The 26,073-nt window shown below is 38.3% G+C and overlaps 3 protein-coding genes across 7 annotated transcripts in view; 2 read left to right on the forward strand and 1 right to left on the reverse strand.

Annotated features, from left to right (window-relative positions):
• Positions 1-3,128: 3,128 nt before the first annotated feature.
• LOC117299387 (oxidoreductase HTATIP2-like) lies at positions 3,129-16,289 on the forward strand. The gene is made up of 6 exons (XM_033782925.1): positions 3,129-3,390; positions 6,272-6,467; positions 8,441-8,548; positions 10,663-10,800; positions 11,766-11,827; positions 13,197-16,289. Exons 1-6 carry the CDS (start codon positions 3,275-3,277, stop codon positions 13,495-13,497), a joined length of 921 nt encoding a protein of 306 aa, XP_033638816.1. The 5' UTR covers positions 3,129-3,274; the 3' UTR covers positions 13,498-16,289.
• A 194-nt stretch (positions 16,290-16,483) lies between these two features.
• LOC117299349 lies at positions 16,484-18,927 on the forward strand. 5 transcript variants are annotated; one of them, XM_033782876.1, is made up of 8 exons: positions 16,484-16,859; positions 16,962-16,995; positions 17,048-17,123; positions 17,209-17,336; positions 17,371-17,523; positions 17,558-17,716; positions 17,751-17,903; positions 17,938-18,927. In XM_033782876.1, the coding sequence occupies exons 2-8, from the start codon at positions 16,965-16,967 to the stop codon at positions 18,147-18,149; spliced, it is 912 nt and encodes a 303-aa protein (XP_033638767.1). In that variant the 5' UTR covers positions 16,484-16,859; positions 16,962-16,964; the 3' UTR covers positions 18,150-18,927. The 5 variants fall into 5 exon arrangements, with proteins under 5 accessions (XP_033638767.1, XP_033638766.1, XP_033638765.1 ...); XM_033782875.1 differs by having other exon boundaries at positions 16,962-16,988; positions 17,041-17,123; XM_033782874.1 differs by lacking the exon at positions 16,484-16,859 and having other exon boundaries at positions 16,918-16,988; positions 17,041-17,149; positions 17,235-17,336.
• A 2,994-nt stretch (positions 18,928-21,921) lies between these two features.
• LOC117299371 (TBC1 domain family member 2B-like) overlaps positions 21,922-26,073 on the reverse strand; it is a 51,884-nt gene continuing 47,732 nt past the window's right edge. The window contains exon 30 of the mRNA XM_033782909.1: positions 21,922-22,681. Within this exon, the coding sequence (XP_033638800.1) occupies positions 22,553-22,681 (129 nt within the window). The 3' untranslated portion in view covers positions 21,922-22,552. The remainder of the gene's footprint in view (positions 22,682-26,073) is intronic.

Raw genomic sequence — 26,073 nt, forward strand, 5'->3', positions numbered from 1 at the left:
ATGTGGTTAGGAACGAGAACTTCAGATTGCTTGTTTTGATTTAATCACCAAAACAAAGAAAGTTTTACGCAAGAATTTGCTTTTGATCTTTTTTAATTCTAAACAATGAATTTCTCTTCTAATTTGTATATTTAATGATGTAAAAAAAAAAAGAGAAAAAAAACATAACTGCAACTGACAGCTGGCACATCTTGTGATAAGGAATGAGAATTTCAGAATGCTTGTTTTGATTTAATCACCAAAACAAAGAGAGTTTTACGCAAGAATTTGCTTTTGATCTTTTTTAATTCTAAACAACTAATTTCTCTTCTAATTTGTATATTTATTGATGTAAAAAAAAGAAAAGAAAAAAACATAACTGGAACTGACAGCTGGCACATCTTGTGATAAGGAATGAGAATTTCAGAATGCTTGTTTTGATTTAATCACCAAAACAAAGAGAGTTTTACGCAAGAATTTCCTTTTGATCTTTTTTAATTCTAAACAATTAATTTCTCTTCTAATTTGTATATTTATTGATGTAAAAAAGAAAGAAAAAAAAACATTACAACTGCAACTGACAGATGGCACATCTTGTGATAAGGAATGAGAATTTCAGAATGCTTGTTTTGATTTAATCACCAAAACAAAGAGAGTTTTACGGAAGAATTTGCTTTTGATCTTTTTTAATTCTAAACAATTAATTTCTCTTCTAATTTGTATATTTATTGATGTAAAAAAAAGAAAAGAAAAACAACATAACTGCAACTGACAGCTGGCACATCTTGTGATAAGGAATGAGAATTTCAGAATGCTTGTTTTGATTTATACACCAAAACAAAGAGAGTTTTACGCAAGAATTTGCTTTTCCTTGATTTTTTTTTATCTTCTAATTTGTATTTTGTTGAGAATACTGCTCTGTGACAATAACCAAACGTGTCCAAACGTGGCCAGTGCTTTTAATCACAGTGTTTCAGACAGCTCTTTACTTTTCTTTGCAATTTTATTGCTTAAATAATTAGTAATGTGTGTAAACCTTAGAAATAGTGAATTACACAAGATCACTTTTTGAATTGCTATAGAAATTGTTTTACTCATCTAGGGGCTATAGTGATTGGTGAAAACTAGCGCTAGATAACCATATATACTCCAAAAGAGTGCAATAGGTTTCAGGATTGCCCTAAAGCTTATTAGGGGAGGGGGGGGGGGGTTCTGAAACATTACATAAGTAGCTATGTCATAGTAGGCCTACGTTAAGAATACTGTATGATTACAATGAAACTATAAAAGGATGTTTAATATTCAGCCCATTAAAGGCAGTGGACACCATTGGTAATAACTCAAAATGATTGTTAGCATAAACCTTACTTGGTAACGAGTAATGGGGAGAGGTTGATAGTATAAAACATTGTGAGAAACGGCTCCCTCTGAAGTGACGTAGTTTTCGAGAAAGAATAGTTTTCCGCGAATTTGATTTCGAGACCTCAGATTTAGAATTTGAGGAAACGAAATCAAGCACCTGAAAGCACACAACTTCGTGTGACAAGGGTGTTTTTTCTTTCATATCTCGCAGCTTCGACGACGACCAAACACGTTTTTTTATGTATGTGTTGATATAATTATACCAAGTGAGGACTGGTCTTTGACATTTACCAATAGTGTACAGTGTCATTAAACTACAATGGGCCGTGCAAATGTCCCGTGTTTTCGAAGTTTACCTGAGCAAGTTTTTGCTGTTGTTCTTCTGCTTAGAATTCATGTATGTTGGAGCGATCAAAAAGTTTCGAAGATGCGCCTGAACGTCTTGACTTTGGGTGATCTCATTGATAATCGGTTGTAAAATACTATGTTTTGAGTCATTAAACCAAAGGATCAACAATATTAAAGTGAAACAAAAACTCCTTGGCTTAGATTGATTTGATTTATTTAAGCGATGTGAATGTTCAGACTGTGTTGTCGATGTTGTGTTTGCGAAAGGCTAAAGCTTTCATTGGAAACCACGTCTTTAAATTATAATGTTTAGAGTTCAAAGTCTAGGTTATTTGACTCAGCTAGAAAAGACTAAAATAACAAGTTACATTACTGGAGATGTTAAATTGGCATCGGGGATAAAGAATATTAATTTTGCGTTTTTACCCACACACCGATGTGTGTTAGCACCGTATACAATGTATATACGACATTGACTTAGAGCGCACAACAATTATTTCTTACTTGATTTTCAAGAGTGTAGTTTTCTCGTCGTCTGCTTTACCTTGCATGATGGCGCCCTTTCCCCAAGCACCTGTTCTGCCCCAACTTGATAATCGTCCCAACTATGGTTGGGACCGGTGTGGCGGTTTCAGTCTTCCGCCGTGTTCAGTTTTCCAGGTGACGTAGTCATCAGACATATCATCACGTTGTTCGAACGGTTTTAGCTTTCCGGCGTGTTCAGTTTTCCGGGTGACCTGTCAGATACCGCTGCGAGTACCCTGGCGAGTACTGTAGCAGTGACCCCCAAATTGTTTGTATTGCGATTCTTTTCTGTGTAGTCACATAATCTTTTGCCCCATCTTTACATGTATTCATGGGTACAACTTTAGGCAGGTCACACTCTGCTTGCATAAAAAAACAACTCATACGATCCACGCGTTTGCCGCTAGTTGTACTCGACTCGTGGACGCCGCCATGACAGCTACCGGAGGGTAATGGATGACTCAATACGGCACTAAAAATGGACTACTTTTGCTTGCTGTGCGCAGGCATCGCATGACGTAATGCTACCGTATTTGGTCATTCGGAAAACTGAACACAGCGGAAAGTTGAAACCGCCACACCGGTCTAATGTTGGGGCAGTCCTAACTATAGTCACCTCCATGTTATAGAATAAAACACTCCCAAATGTTGTCGGAGCTTTAGTCCTCTCTCGTCAAATATCCTTTCATTTGGTACCACGTCCTATAAATTGGACAGAAGATTACAAATTACGTAGGCCTACATCATCAGTGGGTGGTTTTGTTCCGTCTGTGACTTTTTGAATGCCGCGTGCGCCTTGACCAAAGGCTACTGCTGTGCACTTGCAGCAATCCACCAATGGACGATCCTCTAATGGGCTTCCCAACTATAGTTGGGACAAAAGATCGTTTAGCGCCGCTATCGCTACGCGGCGCTATACGATCTTTGGTTGGGACGTCCAACTTCAACACTCAATTATTTTGACGAGTCATTGGGCATGTTGCATCGTAATTAATTTCTTAGTCCTGGGGTCCTAGTGCTAGGAGGTAGCTACAATAGCTTCATCAGTAGCCTGATTTCGATGTCACCGTGCACTTGTGTTGGCCAGGTTCTTGTGACTACTGTCGTGCTAATAATCTCGCTGATTGTTGGATACACAGTTCTACTGCCCGTCGAAAACCAACAACTTCTCGATAGGTAAGCATTATTTGTGTCTTTCATTTGGTACAGTCAATACAGTAGTCAGTACACAATGGGTGATGATCCCCACACTCCCCACATCACAGTGATTAAATTAAAGGCGGTGGACACGGGAATACTGACAACTCACGACCCCTCACGACAACTCACGACAACAATTTTTAAATGCACTTTAACAGAACATTTGAACATAACTTCATAAGTCAACCGGTAAATATATGCGACCGGTGCCGGTGGACACTATTTGCATGTATTGTCTATGTAATATCGCCCAGGTTGGACTCGTCCGTTGCACGCAGTGGCATTGACTGACATCCTACCACTGACTACTTCTAGAAACTATAATAAAGGCTCCCCTGTGTCGTGAGCCTTAATAATATAGGATATTATAACACCCCTTCCTTACAATTATTCTGCCTGCTCATGACATTAGTTAAGAGCGCGTGACCATGACACGCGTCACATGACATGTCTTAGTTTTGCTAGACAACGGCCGTGTGATAGTGCGCGGCGTGAAGTGCGCGGCGCGGCGTGAAGCACACGGCGTGAAGTACCCAGACTTCAGTTGCGTGTGCAAGGATGATACATTACTACAAATAGTCTGTAACCATTTCAGATTGCACGACACTACATGCAGCACAGTAAAGTTTTTGCAATCTGTATTAATTTGCGTCGTCCATGGATTGTTGCATTCAGGTCTGTAACTTAATAATAATAGTACAGTATTTAGAAATGTTTGGGGTGTTATAAAACAAATATTGACTGAGTACTCGTGCAATGGTTAAAATGACTCCCTCGGCGATCCCCGTAGCGTTCTATTTTCCCTCGGCTTCGCCTCGGGAAAATAGAACGCTCCGGGGATCACCTCGGGAGTAATAGTTTTAACCATAGCACTCGAAGCAGTCAATATTTGTATAATAGGGGTCTCATATTTAGGGCCTTTTTAACGCTATATGTTTTTCAAATCAGCGTTGATGGGTGAAAGTTTTACGACCGTTAGCCAGCCAGAACTGTAGTTTCCTGTGTACTGTACACCTAAAGCTTTCCCCAACCTACTCAATATTATACACATAATGAATGTTTATGAGTGCAATGGTGCGAATATGTTCATGAGTTGAAAGAGAGAATGTTCTATTCAACGAGGCGGAGCCGAGTTGAATGGAACATTCCAGCTTTCAACGAATGAACATATTCGCACCATTGCACGAATGAAAAACATTCATTATTTGTTTTATATAACATCCAAGTAGATCTTTGTCATTTTGATTGAAAGATACAACTTTCAAAACAAACTATTTCAACTGTAGAAGCCGAATGCTAGTAATTTTACTATGCCTTCTTGCAGTAACACCTGCTGCGTTACCAAAGACAGGCGCACGCAGTGATGTTTTTACTCGGCTTTTTCGTTCCATCCGAAAAGTACCATTGCACGCTGCCAGCGTGCCAGCGTGCAATGGTACTTTTCGGATGGAACGAAAAAGCACGGTGAGTGACTCAGCGTGCAATGGTACTTTTATTTGCTATCACGTGACGGACAATCCTCCAATCAAATGGCAAGGATCTGCTTGGTTGTTATATAAACACTCATAATGCTTGTATATCCTTTTTGTTGAATGAAATTAAAAAACATCTTAAAAAAATACAATTTTCTGCTTGGTACTCACTGTTGTTTTTCTGCCACAGACCCATTACTACCACAGACCCATTATACAAGTTACCAAGTTAGATTTTATGCTATATTTATTGTATGCATTATTTTGAGTAATTACAAATAGTGTCCACTGTCTTTAAGTTCCACTTCCAATTGCAGAGACGTCAATTTAAAGCCTGCTGGAGCCTGCAATAATTGAAGCCACCCTCGTTATCACTCGAACACGATGGCATTTGTCTTTACCTGCATGTACCTGAGCCTGTTTTATGAGCCATACATGTTATTAGTATACATGTACGTAAGTCATGGTTTGGGAAAACTAAATCGTACTTTCCTGCCATCACTTGTTCACTCATTTACACAAAAACGATAATGATTGATAAATTGATATTGTAGTTGCGATAACATTTAGCCCCATCCGTACTGGATTCCCAGAAGCGTATTGGCACTATTGATGGCATCTAACTATAGCTAACAACGGTGTACAGTATGTGTAGGCAAGGCATAGTAAGGTAGGCCCTTATTGTAAGTAACTGCAGCAACGGTGTACGGTATGTGTAGGCAAGGCATAGTAAGGTAGGCCCTTATTGTAAGTAACTGCATCTGTGTAGGCAAGGCATAGTAAGGTAGGCCCTTATTGTAAGTAACTGCATCTGTGTAGGCAAGGCATAGTAAGGTAGGCCCTTATTGTAAGTAACTGCATCTGTGTAGGCAAGGCATAGTAAGGTAGGCCCTTATTGTAAGTAACTGCATCTGTGTAGGCAAGGCATAGTAAGGTAGGCCCTTATTGTAAGTAACTGCAGAGATGCATGGTGGAAGCAACGACTTGTTAAAATGTCGAAGGGGCGTAGATATTTAAAGACCTCTGAGGCTTCAGATTGACGCCTGCATTACTACACACAGCTACTTGTATTGATAATAGTCAGGATATAAACCGTTATCACCAAGTAAAGCCCGGTTTATACATGCTGCGATGGCGAATGCAAAGCGAAGAAGTAATCGGCCATAGTGACTTTGGAGTGTTGTGAACACACGATGTACATGGTCAGATGGTGTACAAATAACACTTAAATTTTTGTTAAATCAGTTGGACATTTACAAGTTATTATTTTAAATTCACACTCTACTGCAGTATGTCAATCTCCAAAATGACAGATTAATGTGACATTTTTATGAATTAGTCTTGTGCCGAGTGTGATTAGATTATTTGTCATTATTTTCATGCAGCATGGCTAGTAATATAGATGAAAAGATGAAGCTCTTTAAAGACAAGAACCTGACTGCCTTTATCGTTGGTCATACTGGGGAAGTTGGTAAAGAAGTAGTCAAGGAACTAGCCAGAAGTAAGATCTTCAGTAAAGTCTTTCTGGTTGGGAGGAGAGAAGTCAAGTATGATGACGAACTCTTCAAAGATTTCAGTATGGTAAGTACATGTATACATACAGGGTGTTTAAATAAAACTATACACTTTTGAAATGGATGCAGAATAAAAAAAAATATGATTCTGGGGGAAAAGGAAATTTGTATGGATAGCCTATGGACATGATGGAGAGAGGTTGGTAGTATAAAACATTAAGAGAAACGGCTCCCTCTGAAGTGGCGTAGTTTTCGAGAAAGAAGTAATTTTCCACGAATTTGGTTTTGAGACCTCAGAATTAGATTTTGAGGTCTCAAAATCAGGCATCTGCCGTCGATTTAAAAAAACTCTTCCTAACTTAAGATTAATCCTATGACTTAGGACGAGTCCCAACCCTGCACTGTAGCATGCAGACCTTAAGATTAATCCTAAGTTAGGAAGAGTTACTCGTCCTAACACGAGATAAGACGAGTCTTAACTCTTTGTGAAATAGGACGCTGAAAGCACACAACTTCGTGTGAAAAGGGTTTTTTTGCTTTCATTACACCAAGATACACCAAGTGAGAAGACTTGTCTTTGACAATTACCAAAGGTGTCCAGTGTCTTTATAAGTTTTCTGTTGTACTTCGTTCAACGGTGCATAGGAAAATATGCAGGAACATTCACTTACACATGACTTAGCCCAAGTCACCTGATGTCGTCATCCATTTGTGTCATCACAATAATCTTTGTTGGGCGAATACTGTAACTTTGAACACAGCATTCTACTCTGTAAACACAATGTATGTGTTATTTTAATAAAAAAAAAGGTTTGTATTCAGCGAGTTGGAATTCCTGGCTTACAATTAAGCATGGAGGAAGGAAGAGAAGGAGCTTGAACGAACCGCAAAACAGCAGAGTTACAAAAGAATACCCTGACAATGCCCCTGTCTGACCAGTGGAAAAAGATAGGAGACCTCCAGCTGGATGGCCAATTAACGAGCGGGATTATCTTTGTACAGAACCTGTGGTACCGCCGCTCTGCACCATTGTCTTCGTGTAAAGTTGAATCATTGGAGACAAGAATTGTGAATACACACGTTTTCATTAACTGTTTGGTGTTTGTTGTAATATGTATTTGGTCTATGTTATGGGCGGAGGTATATGTTGTTTTAACCTCCACTCTTGCTTTTGGGCTGATGTGATAATATTAAAAGCAGCCTTCGTGTTGCCAGAAGAATCAACAATATTCATTGTCTACATCTCTCTTTGAGACCTACTCATACTTCAGTGTTTACATGGAAATATCATAGCATATTTTTACATTTTTTGCAACTTTCCTGTCACTAGTGGTGGTTCAAAATTTGGGTATAAGCACACGAGGGTAGTTGGTATTCAATTGTGTTTTTCGATTTGGTTGGTGAAAGTGTCCTCAAATTTTATCAGGTCTCAATAAATTTGTTTTTTCTTTATTATATCCACACGACATACAACATCATAGTTGAGTGAAGAACCAAGTGCGCATGAGCAATTTCACATGTACGCCAGGTCGCCCATTGTTTGTATAAGATATGTTGGTGATTACGAGGTGTCGTTAAACGACCGTGGTACCACAGGTTCAACTTTTGAAGTCCCTTCATTTGAGCTCCTTCTCTTCCTTCCTCCATGAATCAAGCAGCCCTATGACATCTCTGGCCTTATTATTATTATTCTTATTATTATTATTATTATTATTATTATTATTATTATTATTATTATTATTATTATTATTATTATTATTATTATTATTATTATTATTATTATTATTATTATTATTATTATTATTATTATTATTATTATTATTATTATTATTATTATTATTATTATTATTATTATTATTATTATTATTATTATTATTATTATTATTATTATTATTATTATTAAAATAAAAAATCCTGTCCTGTGTGTTGTTGATTTTAAATACACAATATATGTATGAGCCATTAGCAATAGTAGCCCCAGGCTTTGTTTACCATGCTTTTATTCAGCTTCATTGATTCTCTCATGTGTGTTTACTCTAGGAGCAGAAGATTGTTGATTTTGACAAGCTGGATGACTTCGCTGATGCTTTTAAAGATCACAGTGTTGGTATCTGCTTAATGGGCACAACTAAAGGCAAAGCTGGCAAGGTAATCACGTCTGATGTAATGAATGTATAAATACTATGTGAGGCGCCTTGTCAAAACCTCCAAGCCGTTCCATTCCGCGTGCATTCTGCAGGAGACGGCGGATTTTTGTAACAAAAGAACCCGTAGCAACTGGGCAGGTCCACGGCCACGACGGCTCATTTACATGTCAATAAACATGAATATTCCGGCGGCTCCGGAACATAAATGTTGCAAATATTATGCTTCGCAAACTGGTTGGATCGCAACATTTGCGATGCACTTTTTAGAATTGCATAGCAAATCATCAAAATTGTATCGAAAATTGCGATGCATGGTGTAATTGTCTTGTCGGTGTGGCCTGTCTGCTTCCAGGGCGATGGTATTCGTGAGTAGAAAATGTATTATTCTGGGAGAGCACGGCCGGTCCGCGTCCAAGCCGCTGATATTCATGACCTGAAAATACAACTTGTTTATTCATGAGACTTATTGTTATACTAACAATAGCGCCCGGACAGTATAGCTCATTAACTTTGCTGTGCTTCAACGCACATGGCTGTTCTTTCGTGGACTTTCCGAGGTCCTTAGCAACGTGGTATTTGCTGTCCAGTCCACGGACTGTCAGCGGAGGAACGCTCGGGAGGTTTTGACAAGGCGCCTAAACATTGTCTGATGTAATAATAATATTTGGTAAACTGTACAAAGGTGTATGAAAACCAACATGTGTCCTCACAAGGAAGCTGTGTAGTGCAGAATTGCTAACCAGTACTAGTTTATGTGGATGTTAAATTTGCATCCGGGATAAAGAATATAATTTTTTTGTTTTTTACCCATACACCTATGTGTGTGAGCGTTGTATATTCAGTACTTACTCGAGCCCTGTGAAAAAAACATAAGGCATTGTTTCCTGGGGTGGGATTGGAACTCACGAACCTTGCAATTCTAGAGCAGTATCTTAGAAGTCATAAAAGGTATACTGCTAGCATATCATCAGGCTGTGATCAATAGAACATTTCATGGAAATACTTGCGTCACATTGGACTAAACCCACAGATATAGCACATTAATTGCCCTCCGGCCAAAGCTCCAATAGTGACTTTACTGTTGTTGCTCTAACATCATAAAACAACAAATTAAAACTCATCTAGGCCTAATTGTGGACAATGTGTTAACTGGCAAAAATATATATAATGATGATTGCGCAAACGTTATCACTGTAAGTTGTTTCATGTGATTGAAGATAAGTTTATCAAAATCACAAATTATGTGACATGATAGCCAGAAAGATTCTCTCCTACATGTATAAATAATGTTCAATATACATGTAGAATGAGGTGTACATAGAATGTACAATGTCGAATGGTAGGAATGTGATTTTTATAGTTTTGTTATTTATCCAAAGTGTAGTTTGGCTACTTCAAGATAGTCATGATAGTGAGTTACATAATTATGTACAATGAATGCATGAATGAGGACTGTTTTTCAAAGCTGTTGCTTATTTAAAAATGGACGTTTGGCTTCAAGACACTGATACTGATCAGTGGAGATTGGCAGCTGTGTGGTATTGCTACCCCTGCAGCCTACACACTGAAACAGTAGCCAACCTGATGACAGCTCAACTCCAAGCAGCAAACTTCTTGCGTAATATTAATAATATCTATAATAAATACTTGTAATCGTACATATTCACCCTGCTGGGTGTTCAAGCCGCAGTAAAACAAAAACAAAACAAAAGAATAAACAGACACAACAAAAAGAGTCCATGAAAACGTGATAACCAGAAACAATCTCTCCCTCATTCTAAAATTTTAAATATAGAATGAGGTGTACGGAATGTACATGTACAACGTTCAATGGTAGGAATGTGATTTTTATAGTTTTGTTGTTTGGCCTTTTATTTAACGTAACGACTGATGCAATTTATAACCTACCACCAGAGTGTACGAATAAAATAATAACAATAGAAATAATTACTGCTGTGAGCATCTACTACTAGACAGCAGTGACTTTTTCAATTATTTTATAGATAGGATCTGGATTGGTTGCTTTGGGCATTTGCTAATAATAATAAGGCAAATCTGTCTCAGTAAAGCATATTGATAGTCGTTTATTGATGATGCTTTTTGATTCATTATCAGGAAGGATTCAAGAAAGTTGATTATGACTACGTTATGAATGTTGCTCGACTAGCTAAGGCAGGAGGATGTCAACATTTTAACCTGATGTCATCAACCGGTGCTAACAAAGACAGTTCATTCCTCTACCCAAGAATCAAGGTAGTACTTTATAGCCTCCCCACCCACCTCTCTTAATAGCCTCATCCCACCAGTATCCCACCCACCTCTCTTTATAGCCTCATCCCACCCACCTCTCTTTATAGCCTCATCCCACCCACCTCTCTTAAGAGCCTCATCCCACCCACCTCTCTTTATAGCCTCATCCCACCCACCTCTCTTAAGAGCCTCATCCCACCCACCTCTCTTTATAGCCTCATCCCACCCACCTCTCTTATAGCCTCATCCCACCCACCTCTCTTTATAGCCTCATCCCACCCACCTCTCTTTATAGCCTCATCCCACCCACCTCTCTTTATAGCCTCATCCCACACACCTCTCTTTATAGCCTCATCCCACCCACCTCTCTTAAGAGCCTCATCCCACCCACCTCTCTTTATAGCCTCATCCCACCCACCTCTCTTAAGAGCCTCATCCCACCCACCTCTCTTTATAGCCTCATCCCACCCACCTCTCTTTATAGCCTCATCCCACCCACCTCTCTTTATATCCTCATCCCACCCACCTCTCTTTATAGCCTCATCCCACCCACCTCTCTTTATAGCCTCATCCCACACACCTCTCTTTATAGCCTCATCCCACCCACCTCTCTTAAGAGCCTCATCCCACCCACCTCTCTTTATAGCCTCATCCCACCCAACTCTCTTTATAGCCTCATCCCACCCACCTCTCTTTATAGCCTCATCCCACCCACCTCTCTTTATAGCCTCATCCCACCCACCTCTCTTTGTAGCCTCATCCCACCCACCTCTCTTTATAGCCTCATCCCACCCACCTCTCTTTATAGCCTCATCACACACACCTCTCTTTATAGCCTCATCCCACCACCTCTCTTGCTATATGTAACATCACGTGACCTCCACAGAATGGTCTACGTAACACATGTCATACTTGACTTGGTACATAAATTCACTATACTTTGACATCCTTGCGTTTGTGTGTTACAGGGACAAGTTGAAGCAGAAACCCAAGAGCTTGGTTTTGAGAGACTGTCTATCTATAGACCAGCGTAAGTAATCTAAACATCATTTTATTTTACTATTCATTTGAAAAGAGCGCATTCAAGACAGTGGACACTATTGGTAATTGTCAATGACCAGTCTTCTCACTTGGTGTATCTCAACATACATAAAATAACCAATCTGTGAAAATTTGAGCTCAATCAGTCGTCGAAGTTGCGAGATAATAATGAAAAAAAAAACACCCTTGTTGTATGCTTTCAGATGCTTGATTTCGAGACCTCTAAACTTGAGGTCTCGAAATCAAATTTGTGGAAAATTACCTCTTTCTCGTAAACTACGTCACTTCAGAGGGAGCCGTTTATCACAACGTTTTATACCATCAACCTCTACCCATTACTCTTTACCAAGTAAGGTTTTATGCTAATAATTAATTCGAGTAATTACCAATAGTGTCCAGTGCCTTTCGCCCATGCTTTAATGCTGTTTACACCTCATGTTGATCCAACTTTTGGTTGTGAAAGCAGAAACACCAAGAGATGCGAGAGAATGAAACTTAGATAGAGGGGGTTTAATGTGGAGTTGTTTATTTAACATACACTTTTCTCCCAATGCTTATTCTAATCCCAGGAGGGACATTCATAATTAGTAAGATGTATTTTAGGATTTAAAGTTTGCCAAAAAATATCATAATTGCTGTGTTTTGTCTTATTTATCCATAATGGTTTTTCCGACAAACATGCCAAACATCTTATTTGATTACGTTTCATTTGTATTTCCCAAATTGCCTGCATTTAATTTATTTAACATTTAAGTTTCAATGCTTCACGCAATGCAGCCTCAGATGTGGTTAACATCGCTAAACGTAGATGGATACAACTTTCCAGAGAAATGTACCACATGAGTTTGCAGTTTTCTCATTATGTGGCCACTGTATTCAACACGTTCAACAAAGGTTTTACCATGTGACTTTAAAGGGAAGGTACACGTTTGGTAATTACTCAAAACAAATATTAACTTAAAAACTGACTTGGTTAAGAGCATTGAAAGCTGTTCATAGTATAAAACATTGTGAGAAAGGCTCCCTCTGAAGTAACGTAGTTTTTGAGAAAGAGATAATTTCTCACTTAAATAATAAAAGACTTCTAGCTAGAAGTCTTGTATTCCTATCTGAAAGCACACAAATTTGTCCAACAAGGGTGTTTTTTCTGTCATCATTTTTTTTGCAACTTCGGTGACCGATTTAGCCCAAATTTTCACAGGCTTGTTATTTTATGCTTTGATGGGTTACACCAAGTGAGAAGACTGGTCTTTGATAATTACCAAACGTGTACTGTGCCTTTAAGGGTATCTCACTACATCAACAAATAGCACACAATGACACTATCCTAATCATACATGGTGTTTGTTTATTTGCAGTCTCCTGTTGTGTAATAGACAAGAGAGTCGTCCAGGGGAGTGGTTGGCTCAGAAGCTACTAGCCCCAATGGAGTATCTATCTCCGGGTACTATGACCTCACCTACCACTACAGTAGCCAAGGCCCTCATTAATACCATCATATCACAATCCACTCAAGCAATGGAGATGTTTGATTCTAAGTCTATCCAAAGGATATCCAAGCCTCAAACCGTGAAAGGAAAAGCAGAAGCAGCGAAACAATCAGAGCCTAAAAATGAAGCACCAGAGACCCAGAAAGAGAAACAACCTGACCAAGAGTGAACCCAACACAAGGCTAAAAGACACTCTTGCTTTACATCACATGGGTTGTGGGTACTACATGTACATGTAATTGAAACCCAGTACATGCACTAACAATTGTTTATTTTAAAACATGACCAAATCCCTTGGAGTTTATGACACCACAAGTACCCTTTCACACTTTGCCAAGGTCCCTGCCTAGGTCTCTATTACACAGGGTTCCAGTTGCAGGTTTCAAGAATACCCCTTGGTTTTACCGTTACTCAAGAGCAGGGATGGACATTCTCCGGGTCCAACTGTGATAGAGCTGTCCATTTTTCCCTGCAGAGCAGTGTGAAAACAGCTAAAGTGCGAAAGGAGTTAAGTTCAAAACTGGTTGTGTGACTCAAATCATTAACCTCAAGTTATTTAAAATTTGTAGTTCTTACCGTTCTTACTTTTTGACAATCACGCACACACAAAAAAAGTTTCAGTGTTGGTTTCTAATCATTTGTATTCCTATTTCTGGAATTTCATCTGTCAAAGGGCAAGGTCCCACCTTTTGTTATCTTGCAAAGAACCATCAAGGCCAACACTGGTCAAGACAGTGGGCAACAGTAGCAATGTAACTCCACACCTGCAGTGACACCTTTAACAAACAAAAATTGTCAATGGTTGAAAAGAATTTAGACTGCACAGATGATTTTAAATAATGATGCAATGTCAAAATTGTAATCATTGTGTGGCAACCTTTAATATCTTAATACTTTGTGTCACACTAATTGTATTGGAACTTTTCTTGCAGGGTACACAGATAAATACAAATGTATGTTTGTACTAGTTTGTGTATTTGTATATCGTAGGTTTCGCACAGTGGGGGATACGAGTATGCATACAGATATCGAATCGTACGCGTTCGCGTCAAGTGAGCTGTAGTTTTGTTTCGCAAAATTTTAACGAATACCCTCAACTTGAGGCTCAAGAGAGCGCTATTAACCATGGACAATCGCCATTTATCTTTTTCTGAAGCATGGTGGTTAACAAATGTCCAACTACATCCATGTATGATACCTCTAATAGACGTGGTGAAAACCTGGTGCATTAAAAAAAAAACAATCCGCTACAAAAATATAAACAAAAACATACTCGTTGTTTGCTTACGTGTATGGCGACAGATTCCCGTTTTGAGCAACTTTTCTTGTGTACGTCACATTGACCTCAAAAAGTGATGACGTATTATGACGTATCCGTTCACGTAAGAGTATCAATGACTCTGCAAAACCTCTCTATTATTTACTTCCTACCACTATTATCTTCAAATTGTGTCAGTTTAATGTAAATTTGTGGACATTGTGTATTGTGTCCTACAAAAGTAACCAAATTCTTTAAATGATAGGCAACATTTGTATGTGATTAGTATGAAATTGATATATATATATATACATGTTTAAACTAAATATATTTGTATATACACATTGTAAGCCAATATAAGATCAATTAAATCAAGTACATGTATATCAGGAAATTGTACTAGAGAAAATGATTGCTTCACTAAGGGCAGACATTCATCAAGCTGATGTAACGAGTCAGTCACAACAATGTCAATATTTTCTCAATCGGGAAACTTTGATGAATTAAAAGATTTGTTTTTTAAAAATCAAAAATAATGTATGATGTTATTTACATATAATTTAGTAGTTACCTTTCACTCCTAAGTAAGGAGCTTAATCGGAATGGTGACCATGTACAATGTCGAACTGTCTTTTACACTCTTTTGTTTGGTAGCATAGTGGGTGTTGTATGCAGGGTTTGGACTAATTGGTCAGAACTTGGATGTTATACTTTAATAACACTGTCTAAGTTGGACACACGCTAAATCATTATTCCCCAGCACAGGCTTGTATCTGTTGAGATACAAAACTATAATGATTGGAAATAAATGTCCAACATTGCAGCCATTGATAAGTGAGAAACGAAGTACAAACAACAAGTACATGTACATGTATAATACAAATTGAGTACACGTACATGTACATTGTACAGTAGGTCTCTTTGTTAGTACATGTATGTGTGGTTCTGAAAAGATCTGTATGCTGTGAACACTGCAACATTATCTGGTTGGCTAAAGGCCGAGTCACACTGCAGCGATAATGAAAACGATAACAATCACACCGCAGAGAGAACACAATTTATTGGTTGTATTGCTCCACGCAAAATATGTGCATGCTCATTCAACCAATATAATGCACTCTGTTTGCGTCGTGAGCGTTATCATTTGCGTGATCGCTGCGGTGTGACTCGGCTTAAGAGGTACTCTATCTTTCCTCGCCTTGCACCTCTAGGATCCTGGTTGGAAACCTGCAGGGGCACAACGTGGATTGGGTTTTCAGTACCCACCCGACTGCGTGGCTTTTTCCTGGAATAGTTCTCAGTTTTTTTTTTGCCCACATCTGAAATTGAAACCTCCTTCCTTGTCTCCTATCCATTGTGTTCTTGGCTGGTACCGGTATGGTTACCTGAGATATTCGGCCCCGGTCAGATTTACACAAATGCCATGGTGGCCATTGAGTACTGCAGCCAGTAGACCGTCAGGAAACGTGTTTAAATGAGTCGTCAAGAGCAACTTTGTTTCAAATTTATTTCATTTAACATACACAAACGCACTTATCATCTGTTATGCTTAATTGGCATTGAATTGTGCCTTGACCCCTAACTCATTTCTAGTGTTGATTTCATACTCTTTTCCAGAGATTGAAGAGTCCGTTTAAAGCCATTGGACCCTTTCGGTACAGAAACAAAACAAAAAATCACAGATTTACAAATAACTTACAGGGTTTTTGGTGAAAGACTTCTCTTGAAATATTATTTCATGAAATGCTTTACTTTTTGAGAAAACAGCAAAACAATATAAATTTTCATTCTCATTCGAGAATTATGGATTTATTTAAAACACACGTCATGACACGGCGAAAAGTGCGGATACAAGGGTGGGTTTTCCTGTTATTTTCTCCTGACTCCGATGACCAATTGAGCCTAAATGTTCACAGGTTTGTTATTTTTTATAGAAGTTTAAATACACGAAGTGTGGGCCTTGAACAGTACTGTTTACCCGAAAGGGTCGAACGGCTTTAACAAAACAAAATCATTTTTAATGATAACTAGTACATGTATGTGTTTACACTAAAACTGCAGTATTTTTGTGCACAAGCCTACAAATGTATGTCCATGTAGAAAGTGTTTCCTAACCGGTTATTTTGATTCCATGATCAGTCATAGGCCCCCTACTGCCCTAAGAGTCATAGGCCATGTCAATCGGGTCTGTCATAGGCCCCCTACTGCCCAAAGGGTCATAGGCCATGTCAATCGGCTCTGTCATAGGCCCCCTACTGCCCAAAGGGTCATAGGCCATGTCAATCGGGTCTGTCATAGGCCCCCTACTGCCCAAAGGGTCATAGGCCATGTCAATCTGCTCTGTCATAGGCCCCCTACTGCCCAAAGGGTCATAGGCCATGATCAGTCATACTGCCCAAAGGGTCATAGGCCATGTCAATCGGGTCTGTCATAGGCCCCCCTACTGCCCAAAGGGTCATAGGCCATGTCAATCGGGTCTGTCATAGGCCCCCTACTGCCCAAAGGGTCATAGGCCATGTCAATCGGCTCTGTCATAGGCCCCCTACTGCCCAAAGGGTCATAGGCCATGATCAGTCATACTGCCCAAAGGGTCATAGGCCATGTCAATCGGAACGGTCATAGGCCCCCTACTGCCCAAAGGGTCATAGGCCATGTCAATCGGGTCTGTCATAGGCCCCCTACTGCCCAAAGGGTCATAGGCCATGTCAATCGGCTCTGTCATAGGCCCCCTACTGCCCAAAGGGTCATAGGCCATGATCAGTCATACTGCCCAAAGGGTCATAGGCCATGTCAATCGGGTCTGTCATAGGCCCCCTACTGCCCAAAGGGTCATAGGCCATGTCAATCGGGTCTGTCATAGGCCCCCTACTGCCCAAAGGGTCATAGGCCATGTCAATCGGCTCTGTCATAGGCCCCCTACTGCCCAAAGGGTCATAGGCCATGATCAGTCATACTGCCCAAAGGGTCATAGGCCATGTCAATCGGGTCTGTCATAGGCCCCCTACTGCCCAAAGGATCATAGGCCATGTCAATCGGGTCTGTCATACATGTAGGCCCCCTACTGCCCAAAGGGTCATAGGCCATGTCAATCGGCTCTGTCATAGGCCCCCTACTGCCCAAAGGGTCATAGGCCATGATCAGTCATACTGCCCAAAGGGTCATAGGCCATGTCAATCGGCTCTGTCATAGGCCCCCTACTGCCCAAAGGGTCATAGGCCATATCAATCGGGTCTGTCATAGGCCCCCTACTGCCCAAAGGGTCATAGGCCATGTCAATCGGCTCTGTCATAGGCCCCCTACTGCCCAAAGGGTCATAGGCCATCATCAGTCATACTGCCCAAAGGGTCATAGGCCATGTCAATCGGGTCTGTCATAGGCCCCCTACTGCCCAAAGGGTCATTGGCCATGTCAATCGGCTCTGTCTGAGGATGGAACCTAAAGGGTTTCACTTTTTTGCTGGAAATTTAACTAAAATGTATTTTTGGTTTACTGGCTGCAGACAGGTAGGCCATCGGAGGGTTAAGCTCACTTTTTTAGAGTCCTTGGCTCAACAACCAGAATAAATGAAGTTGCTGTATCATCACTTCAGACAGACAGAATCATGACCACACTACGCCAATAATAACAATTCAAATGTGTTTTATTACACACAATTGCCACAAAATAGTTCAAACAAAATACGTTTGTATGGCTATATTACTAAATTACAAAATAATTTGAAGGAAAGTTGAACTATTTGTATAACTGTGGTATTCATAATGTACATGATTAATACTGTATGTTTAGCTTGAAATGTATTTCATGATTGCAATAAAAATGATGTGACCTGTGACATCACATGTTTACCAAAGAACCACCAAGCCTGGACTTCCTGCAGGCACGATTTGTACACAGCTCAATGGAAGAAAACATCAAATATTATATTAGTTGAGATTGCACTGCCCAGTTCTCATCAACTTTTGATATAATAAAAAGGGCATCTCAAAACTAGTCCAGCTTTTACTTTCACAACTACTGGGTTTATGTGGACATTTTGTCACGAAATGCCAACTTTCCCATATGACCAGTGCAGTATCTTGCCTGCCAGACTAGCCAAAAGAAAAGTACAAGGTCACAATTACTGTAAACCAAGTTCACATGGTCACATGGTCTAGTAGAAATGCATCACTCAAGGAAGAAACGGTAACTACACGTATGTGTATAAAGAGGTTCCATGGAACTTGCATAAAAAGAACATATTAATTTCATAGTAAACTAGTAGTAGCCAATAGACCTTTTCGCAAATACCGTGGCGCGCGCGTAAAGCTTGGAATTAGGTGCATTGTGGTCTTGCTGGTATCCAAATTTGATCCATATATATCCCACAATGCACCTCATTCAACAGTCTGCGCCTGCACATTGGTATTTGCGATAAGGTCTATGCATAAATTATTAGAGAAAAATAAGCTGAATGCAACTCCCACATGTTTCTGGTAATCGGTGGAGCCAGGATGTGTGAAGTGGGCTAGGCTCACAGTGCATTAACACCACAATGAAGAACTTACCTGAAAGTATGACATGTAAACAACATTTTAAATGTTCAAATGTTAAGCAACATTTGGGTGACGCATCTTTAAGTTACTGATTAAAAAAATAAACCAATGCCATAATCAAATATTGAATAACTAGCACTTCTATTGTAGCATTTATTATTGTTTCTACAAGCACCTTATAAAATAAACATAGGACTTTTGGGTAGGAGGGGAGAGGTACAATGTGTGTGTAGGGCTTCGGGTTTATAGAAAACACAAACTATGGAAGAAATCTCAATTACAATGTAGCATATTTCATTACCTTTATCTACAGTTTCATGAGCATTGAAATATGCTTTTAACATGAACTTTTTTGTCACTGGGCAAGCGTATCAAACAGACACTATGCGCAGCACATACGTACACAGACATCTCCTGTCCGCCATTTTGGTGTCAAAATATGCACAAAATGATGGTACAAATGTTTACACACCGTCTCTGCACTTTTTGGGGAGTCCTTGTGTGCACGTTTTGACACATAAATTGGCGGACATGCGTGTATTTGTGCTGCGCACTGCGCAGGGTCTTTCTACAGTGAATGTTTACCCCCCAATAATCTTGAACATTCTACAAAATTGTAGATGATGGCAACAGTGTGGAGTGGGTGTAGATTGTTACATCACTGTGTCCAGGGGATTATCCATGCTGTTATTGACATCTGCTTTTAAAGCAGTCATAGTCGCATTGACTTAATACATACCGTACACTTATAAAACACTTACAAATAGTAGCTCACTAAACCTGTCATATTGTTCCTGTTTTTCAACTTTGTCTGGATACTTATTGCCATATTATAATCAGTTCAATATTTAGGTATTGGCATTTTAGCGTACACATGTTTGCATAAATTAACATACATGTACAGTAGTTTTTGAAAGTAAAAAACCAATTTGAAAATAATTTCCTTTCAAAGTAAAGTGGTTATGAACAACTAATTATATAAGTTTATTTTTCAAAAATGTGAATCTGAGAAGCGGTTTTGCAGTAACTCTTCTCAGATTGTCTATTCCTTTAACCAATTATTTTTGTGTTGACAAAATCATTCTGGATTTTTGGCAATAACTCAAAAACATGACCTTAAGTTTTAGTTTACGATTAGTTTTATTGTATACTTATCAAGAATTAAAACAATCAAACAGTCAAAGACCAAGGGTATACTTTTCCTGTAAGTAGATTTATACTTGAACATGAACATTTCCACAATTAGGACATCCTACTTACAGATGCTATGTCAGATTTTTGGCCCCAAACATTAAAAAATAGATTTTTTGAGTAAATTGTATTTCAAAGAGTATCACCCGCTCTAACAAAAAAAGTTTTACTTTTTAGTGGTCAGGAACCATGACAACATTTTTTAAACGTTTCTTATAAAACACATAAGAATTGGTCGTGTGATATCTTGTCGGGATCCCGATAAAAACTTATTTTGAGCACTTTATTTCACTGCTATACTTGGCGGACTTTTGTGAGCAACGGCTGAAATGAAAGCTTGTAACTTTCTCGACCCCCATCAAAAAACCTATTAAATTTTAATTCAAAATTTTTGGGTCAAATCGGCCAAAAATCTGACATAGAATCTTTAATGTGAGAAACAGCTACCAATGGTTCCTGCCATATCAGGGATTTTGAGCCTGTAATGTACACCATGTACACGTATGCATGTGACTAAACTGTGCCAATAAAGTATCTAAACACTTACAAATGGTCAGATTTATCGGAACCTGAAATAGTATACAAAAATTTAATTGTTCGTTTCTATTCACCGTTAATTTCTGCACGTTTTGACACATCTTGTGTTGCGCTACGATGTTGTTTGGTGGATTTATAGACACTTGAGTGGCTTAAGGTCAAATTTCAAAAGTTGCAAAAGCCCCTATTCACCCCAATTCCAAAAGGGAACTCACATAAGCATCACACTCAGACAAAATCAAGACAAAAGACACAAACTCGTTTCGTTTACATGACCATGAAATTAATTGCCCTATCTTTAACTCTAAAACTGCTGTTATCCTGTCCTCCATTCTTGGTGTGTCCTCCATCACTGTCCTGAACAGCAAGGAGTCGTCTTCTCATACTCTCAATGAGACCTCTGATCTGTCCCTGGTCAATCCCCTGCCATTTCCTGATCAGGATGCGTCGCAAACCCCTCGAGAGTGGTGTCAGGCTTTATGGACTTGTTCACTTTCTTCTTCTGCTGCAGAAGTCACCCTCGGACGGCCACTCCTTGGCAGGTTGTCCACATTTCCCTGAGCTTGGAAGCGATTCCACCATTTACTGACCGTCGCTGGTGACGTTTTTACCTGATGAGCTGCAGCTCGCATCGACGTACCGGCTTCTATCAAACCAACGATCCGTCCTCTTTCCTGTTTGGTCGTTTGAGCCATCTTTCCTGTTATCTTGAAACACCTTTCCCTGTCTTACCATTGTTGTATGCCTCCCATCTTTGACCCCTTTGCTTGGTTACTGACAATTATTGGTGAGTATGTTCATCTCAACCGATTTATCCAAAACGCGACCAAAAAAACATCATTTATAAAAGGCGAGCAAAAGAAACGCCGATCTTACTCGTCACAATGCAACGATTTAGCTTGAATAGGGGCTTTTGCAACTTTTGAAATTCGACCTTAAGCCACTCAAGTGCCCGTAAATCCACCATACAACATCGTAGCGCAACACAAGATGTGTCAAAATGTGCAGAAATTAACGGTGACTCGAAATGAATAATTATTTTTTGGCATACTGTTTCAGGTTCCGATATATCTGACCATTTGTAAGTGTTTAGATACTTTATTGGCGCAGTTTAATTTGATATAAAAGATCGAAATTTCAATTGTAGGAAAATTTTGAAGTTAAGATAAATGTGCTTCTGAGAATTTTTGATTGTAGTGTCAACAAAAAAAGTAAATTAACTTTCTAACGTACTCTGTTTATGAACCATTTCTCTGAAGGTACATGCACCATGTATAAACTGACTTACTTATAGTACTTTAATTTAGTTTTGTATTTGGTGATTTGGGTTCATAAAACAGTCAGCTTTCTTCCAACACTCTGATTATTAGGTAGGATTTGAAACTTTGCATGGTGAAAATTCGATAATTATAGTACAGGTTTGCGGTAACACCTGTAATGATGAGTTGGGGTGGTCCTGCAGCATGCGTCTTGAGCAGCATCAGAATCCAGCTTTCTCTAGAAGACGATCAGAGCATACTGATCGAAACGTCGAGTTGAATCCAACGGTTCTTTTCAGAATCACCCAACTCATTTAGTGATTACATGGTGTTACCGCAAACTTCTACTTTACTCTAATTCTTATCAAACTTAGCTTCACTTACTTCCTAATAGACTTCAAAAAGTAGGACAGTCAGAGATGTAAATTAAAAGTAGTAACAACCTTCTTACTGCTTGCCGCCCAAAGCCTCTACGGTATCGTAATCTTCATCATCATCACTGTCAGCGCCCTCTGTTGACGGTGTACGTTGGGGCACAAACTCGTCTCTCATCTTCTCTAGTTCTTCCAGTTGTTGCTGTGTGATCAATCCACAATGGAACCAAAGGGTTATTATATTTAATATTGTATTATACCTCATATTCAACTCAATTCAATTCATTTGTTATTGGTCCTACCATGGAGGAAATTAATTTTGCATACATGCAATACAGGAAATATTAATAATTCACAATCATAAATAGACTACTGGAACTACAATATACTAATTATAATCAGAACTACATGTACATAATAAACCACAATGGACTCATACTGAAACCCACTGACCAACATATATAGAATCATCTTATCTGACTGATTAAAAATGGAGTCATTAAAATAGCTGGGCCCCATTTTTCTGTCAAGATAACGTCATACATGTAATTAACTATGCCCGGGGCATACATGTAGTTAATTGACTGTGCCCGCCCTGAAAATAACGGTAGCAAATAGGTCGCTCTGTGTACTGTATGTAAGACTAGCATTCTGTGTCATGGTAGTCGAGGTTTGTTGACTAAAAGAATCTTTATTCGATATACATGTATAAAAGAAATATTGACTGCTTAATAATCAGTGCACAGTTAAAATTTTAGGCCGACTGTGATGTCCAAACCCATGGCTATGCCAGATGCGAAGCCATGGTTTTGACATCACCGAGGGCCTATAATTTTAACTGTGCCCCTAAATAGCAGTCAATATTTCTATACTTTTATAGTTTTATACTATTTCTATGTTTTACAGGGAAATTTTATACAAATATTGAGTGGCTCTGAGTGGAATGGGAGGAATATTATCGCAAGGTAAAATTTGGACTGACGAGGCGACGTCGAGTAAAATGGAACAGTCCAAATTTTACCGAGCGATAATACTCCTTCCATTCCACGAATTAAAGCCACTCAATATTTGTTTTATATAACTGACATATAGATCCTTGTCATTTGATGTTTCTTGAAAGTATAACATTATGAAAAATCTGTTTGTTTGACAGCCAAAAATCATATAGCGCTGGTACAATGCACAAATTTAAAAGCAATCGGATCATAACCTTTTGCACAGGTGCTCCTTTATTTTAGCAGCGACACGGGGGCGCTGTACTGTTCAAAAACATTGGGGTCAAGGATGACCCTAACTGTTGAATGGGAAATGCTGTTCCCCATGGGTGAATAGGTCTTTTTGATCGCCGGTGCGGATGGGAGTAATAGTGAATGTCACGTGAAGTAAGTTCCACCAATCAAATAACAAGGATCTGTATATAAACTCTGTTTATAAACTCTGTATATAAAATCTGTTATAAAAACTCTAATAGTCTACATGTACACAATCACACAAACGTTACAACCCTGGACATGTAAATCAGCCATTTTGAGATAGGTATAACACTGGTTTGCGTAAGTTTTCTGTATGCACCCAAACCAAACAGTGTACTCATACAGTGTCCACTATACCTCAAAAGGCTAATGCACTTGGTTGTCAAAGTTTTAAATAAATAAAAGTAAAGAAATCGCTGCCTAAAAAAAGACTGTCAACTCTTTTAATCAATCACTTATTCTTATTCTTATTCTTTATTTGGCCAATAAACAATTACAAATACAAGCAGACAGTATGTCAAATAGGTAATTATAAGTACATGTACAAAAGTAAATACAAAGCAAGAAAAACAATAAGGGCACAGGAAATTATAAAAACAACCCTAATGTGATGGCCAGGATCAACAAAAGTATAATTAAACACTGTAGCTCGAAAGCCTGTTAATCCAGTCACATAGGGAAGCAAACACACTATATAAAATACTCTCTTTGGAAAATAATAATAATTTGAAATAAATACATGTACTAATATAAATAATCTGTTTACACAAAGCACAAATTAAAATAACAACCCAAAACCAGAAATTAGACAAGCAAATAGCAAATAAATAAATAAACAAATAAATAGTTAATTAAAACAAATAAATAAAAAGTATTAACAAATGAATGAATAAATAATTAGAAAAGTACATGTAAAAAAGAGATAAAGCAACAAATAATTCAATAAAGGGATGGATTTAACAAAAAATAGGTCAATCAACGAAAAAGTTAATCAAGCAATCACCTTTTCCACTTGAACTCTTACATCAATAAACAGATAATTAAATATGAATAAAGCAATAAAAACAACAAAACAACAAAACAACAACGAAAATTCAATATATGGCTAAACAAATAGGTGAATCAGTAAATGAATAAATAACAAAAAATAAAATAACAACACACGCAACGGAAATGAGCTCTTTTCAACATAAATATATCCCAAAAAATAAATAATGGATTAATAAATATAAATAAATAAATATAAATAGATAAATATATCAAACAATCAACAATCAATTAATAAATAAAGTAATAAATAAATAAATAAATAAATAAATAAATAAATAAATAAATAAATAAATAAATAAATAAACAAACAAACAAACAAACAAACAAACAAACAAACAAACAAACAAACAAACAAACAAACAAACAAACAAACAAATGAATAAATAAATAAATAAATAAATAAATAAATAAATAAATAAATAAATAAATAAATAAATAAATAAATAAGAAAATAAATAAACAAATAAAAACCAATATAAACAAGATGAAAGGAAAATAAACGGATCTAAAAACAAAACAAAAACAAACAAAAAACTAGTAGGTTTGTTGGGATTGAAGGTCATGATAGTAAATAGATAATTTGTTACAAAAAACATTCAAAGTATCCAGGATAAGTGAGTCTTTTAAGTATGACGGCAAGTTGCTCCATAACCGAGGAAATGAATGAATTGGCGTGTACTTAAGAGCTTGAGTTCTGGCATAGTGGTGGTGAAATGTGGTCAAGTCTAAATGGCGGGTGTTGATTATAGTGTTACACTTTATGGCATCACAGTCAATAAGTCCAAACAAAGACTTAATGGTGAAAACAATGATGTGCTGCTGTCTCCTGTAAGGAAGGCTCATCCAGTTGAGTGTTTTTAACCGTTCCTCATAAGGCATGTCACCTCGCCGTTGCTTCAAACACATTCTGCTTGCCCTACGTTGCACCCCTTCTAACTTTGCTGATAAAGTGGCAGTGTATGGGTACCAGGCTGGTAATCCATACTGTAAGATAGGCAGAACTAGCGATATGTAAAGGCACCGAAGAGCATGTGAAGATGACCCCCCAGCAATCTGCCAAATGAAACCAAGAGTTTTGTTTGCTTTTGATACAATAGTATTGACATGATCGTTCCAGTTCAACTTGTTGTTAACAGTTATCCCGAGGTATTTATATGAAGATACAACACCAAGAGCACTACCTTGGAGTGTGTAAAGAGGAAGATGCTCGTCGTTGGGAGTTCTGCAGCGAGACATATGCATCACTTTTGATTTGTCTTTGTTGATCCTCATACCATTTTCTGTGCTCCAT

This window comes from Asterias rubens, chromosome 14, assembly GCF_902459465.1.
Source record: "Asterias rubens chromosome 14, eAstRub1.3, whole genome shotgun sequence".
Classification (NCBI taxonomy): domain Eukaryota; kingdom Metazoa; phylum Echinodermata; class Asteroidea; order Forcipulatida; family Asteriidae; genus Asterias; species Asterias rubens.

Bases quoted from the DNA above. Each gene is read 5' to 3' on its own strand.
- LOC117299349 (XM_033782876.1), top strand. From the start codon at position 16,965: ATGATCAGTCATACTGCCCAAAGGGTCATAG. The intron at 16,996-17,047 runs GCCATGTCAATC...AAAGGGTCATAG, and splicing joins TACTGCCCAAAGGGTCATAG to GCCATGTCAATCGGGTCTGT. The intron at 17,124-17,208 runs GCCCCCTACTGC...GAACGGTCATAG, and splicing joins GTCAATCGGCTCTGTCATAG to GCCCCCTACTGCCCAAAGGG.
- LOC117299387 (XM_033782925.1), top strand. From the start codon at position 3,275: ATGTCACCGTGCACTTGTGTTGGCCAGGTTCTTGTGACTACTGTCGTG. The intron at 3,391-6,271 runs GTAAGCATTATT...ATTTTCATGCAG, and splicing joins AACCAACAACTTCTCGATAG to CATGGCTAGTAATATAGATG. The intron at 8,549-10,662 runs GTAATCACGTCT...ATTCATTATCAG, and splicing joins CTAAAGGCAAAGCTGGCAAG to GAAGGATTCAAGAAAGTTGA.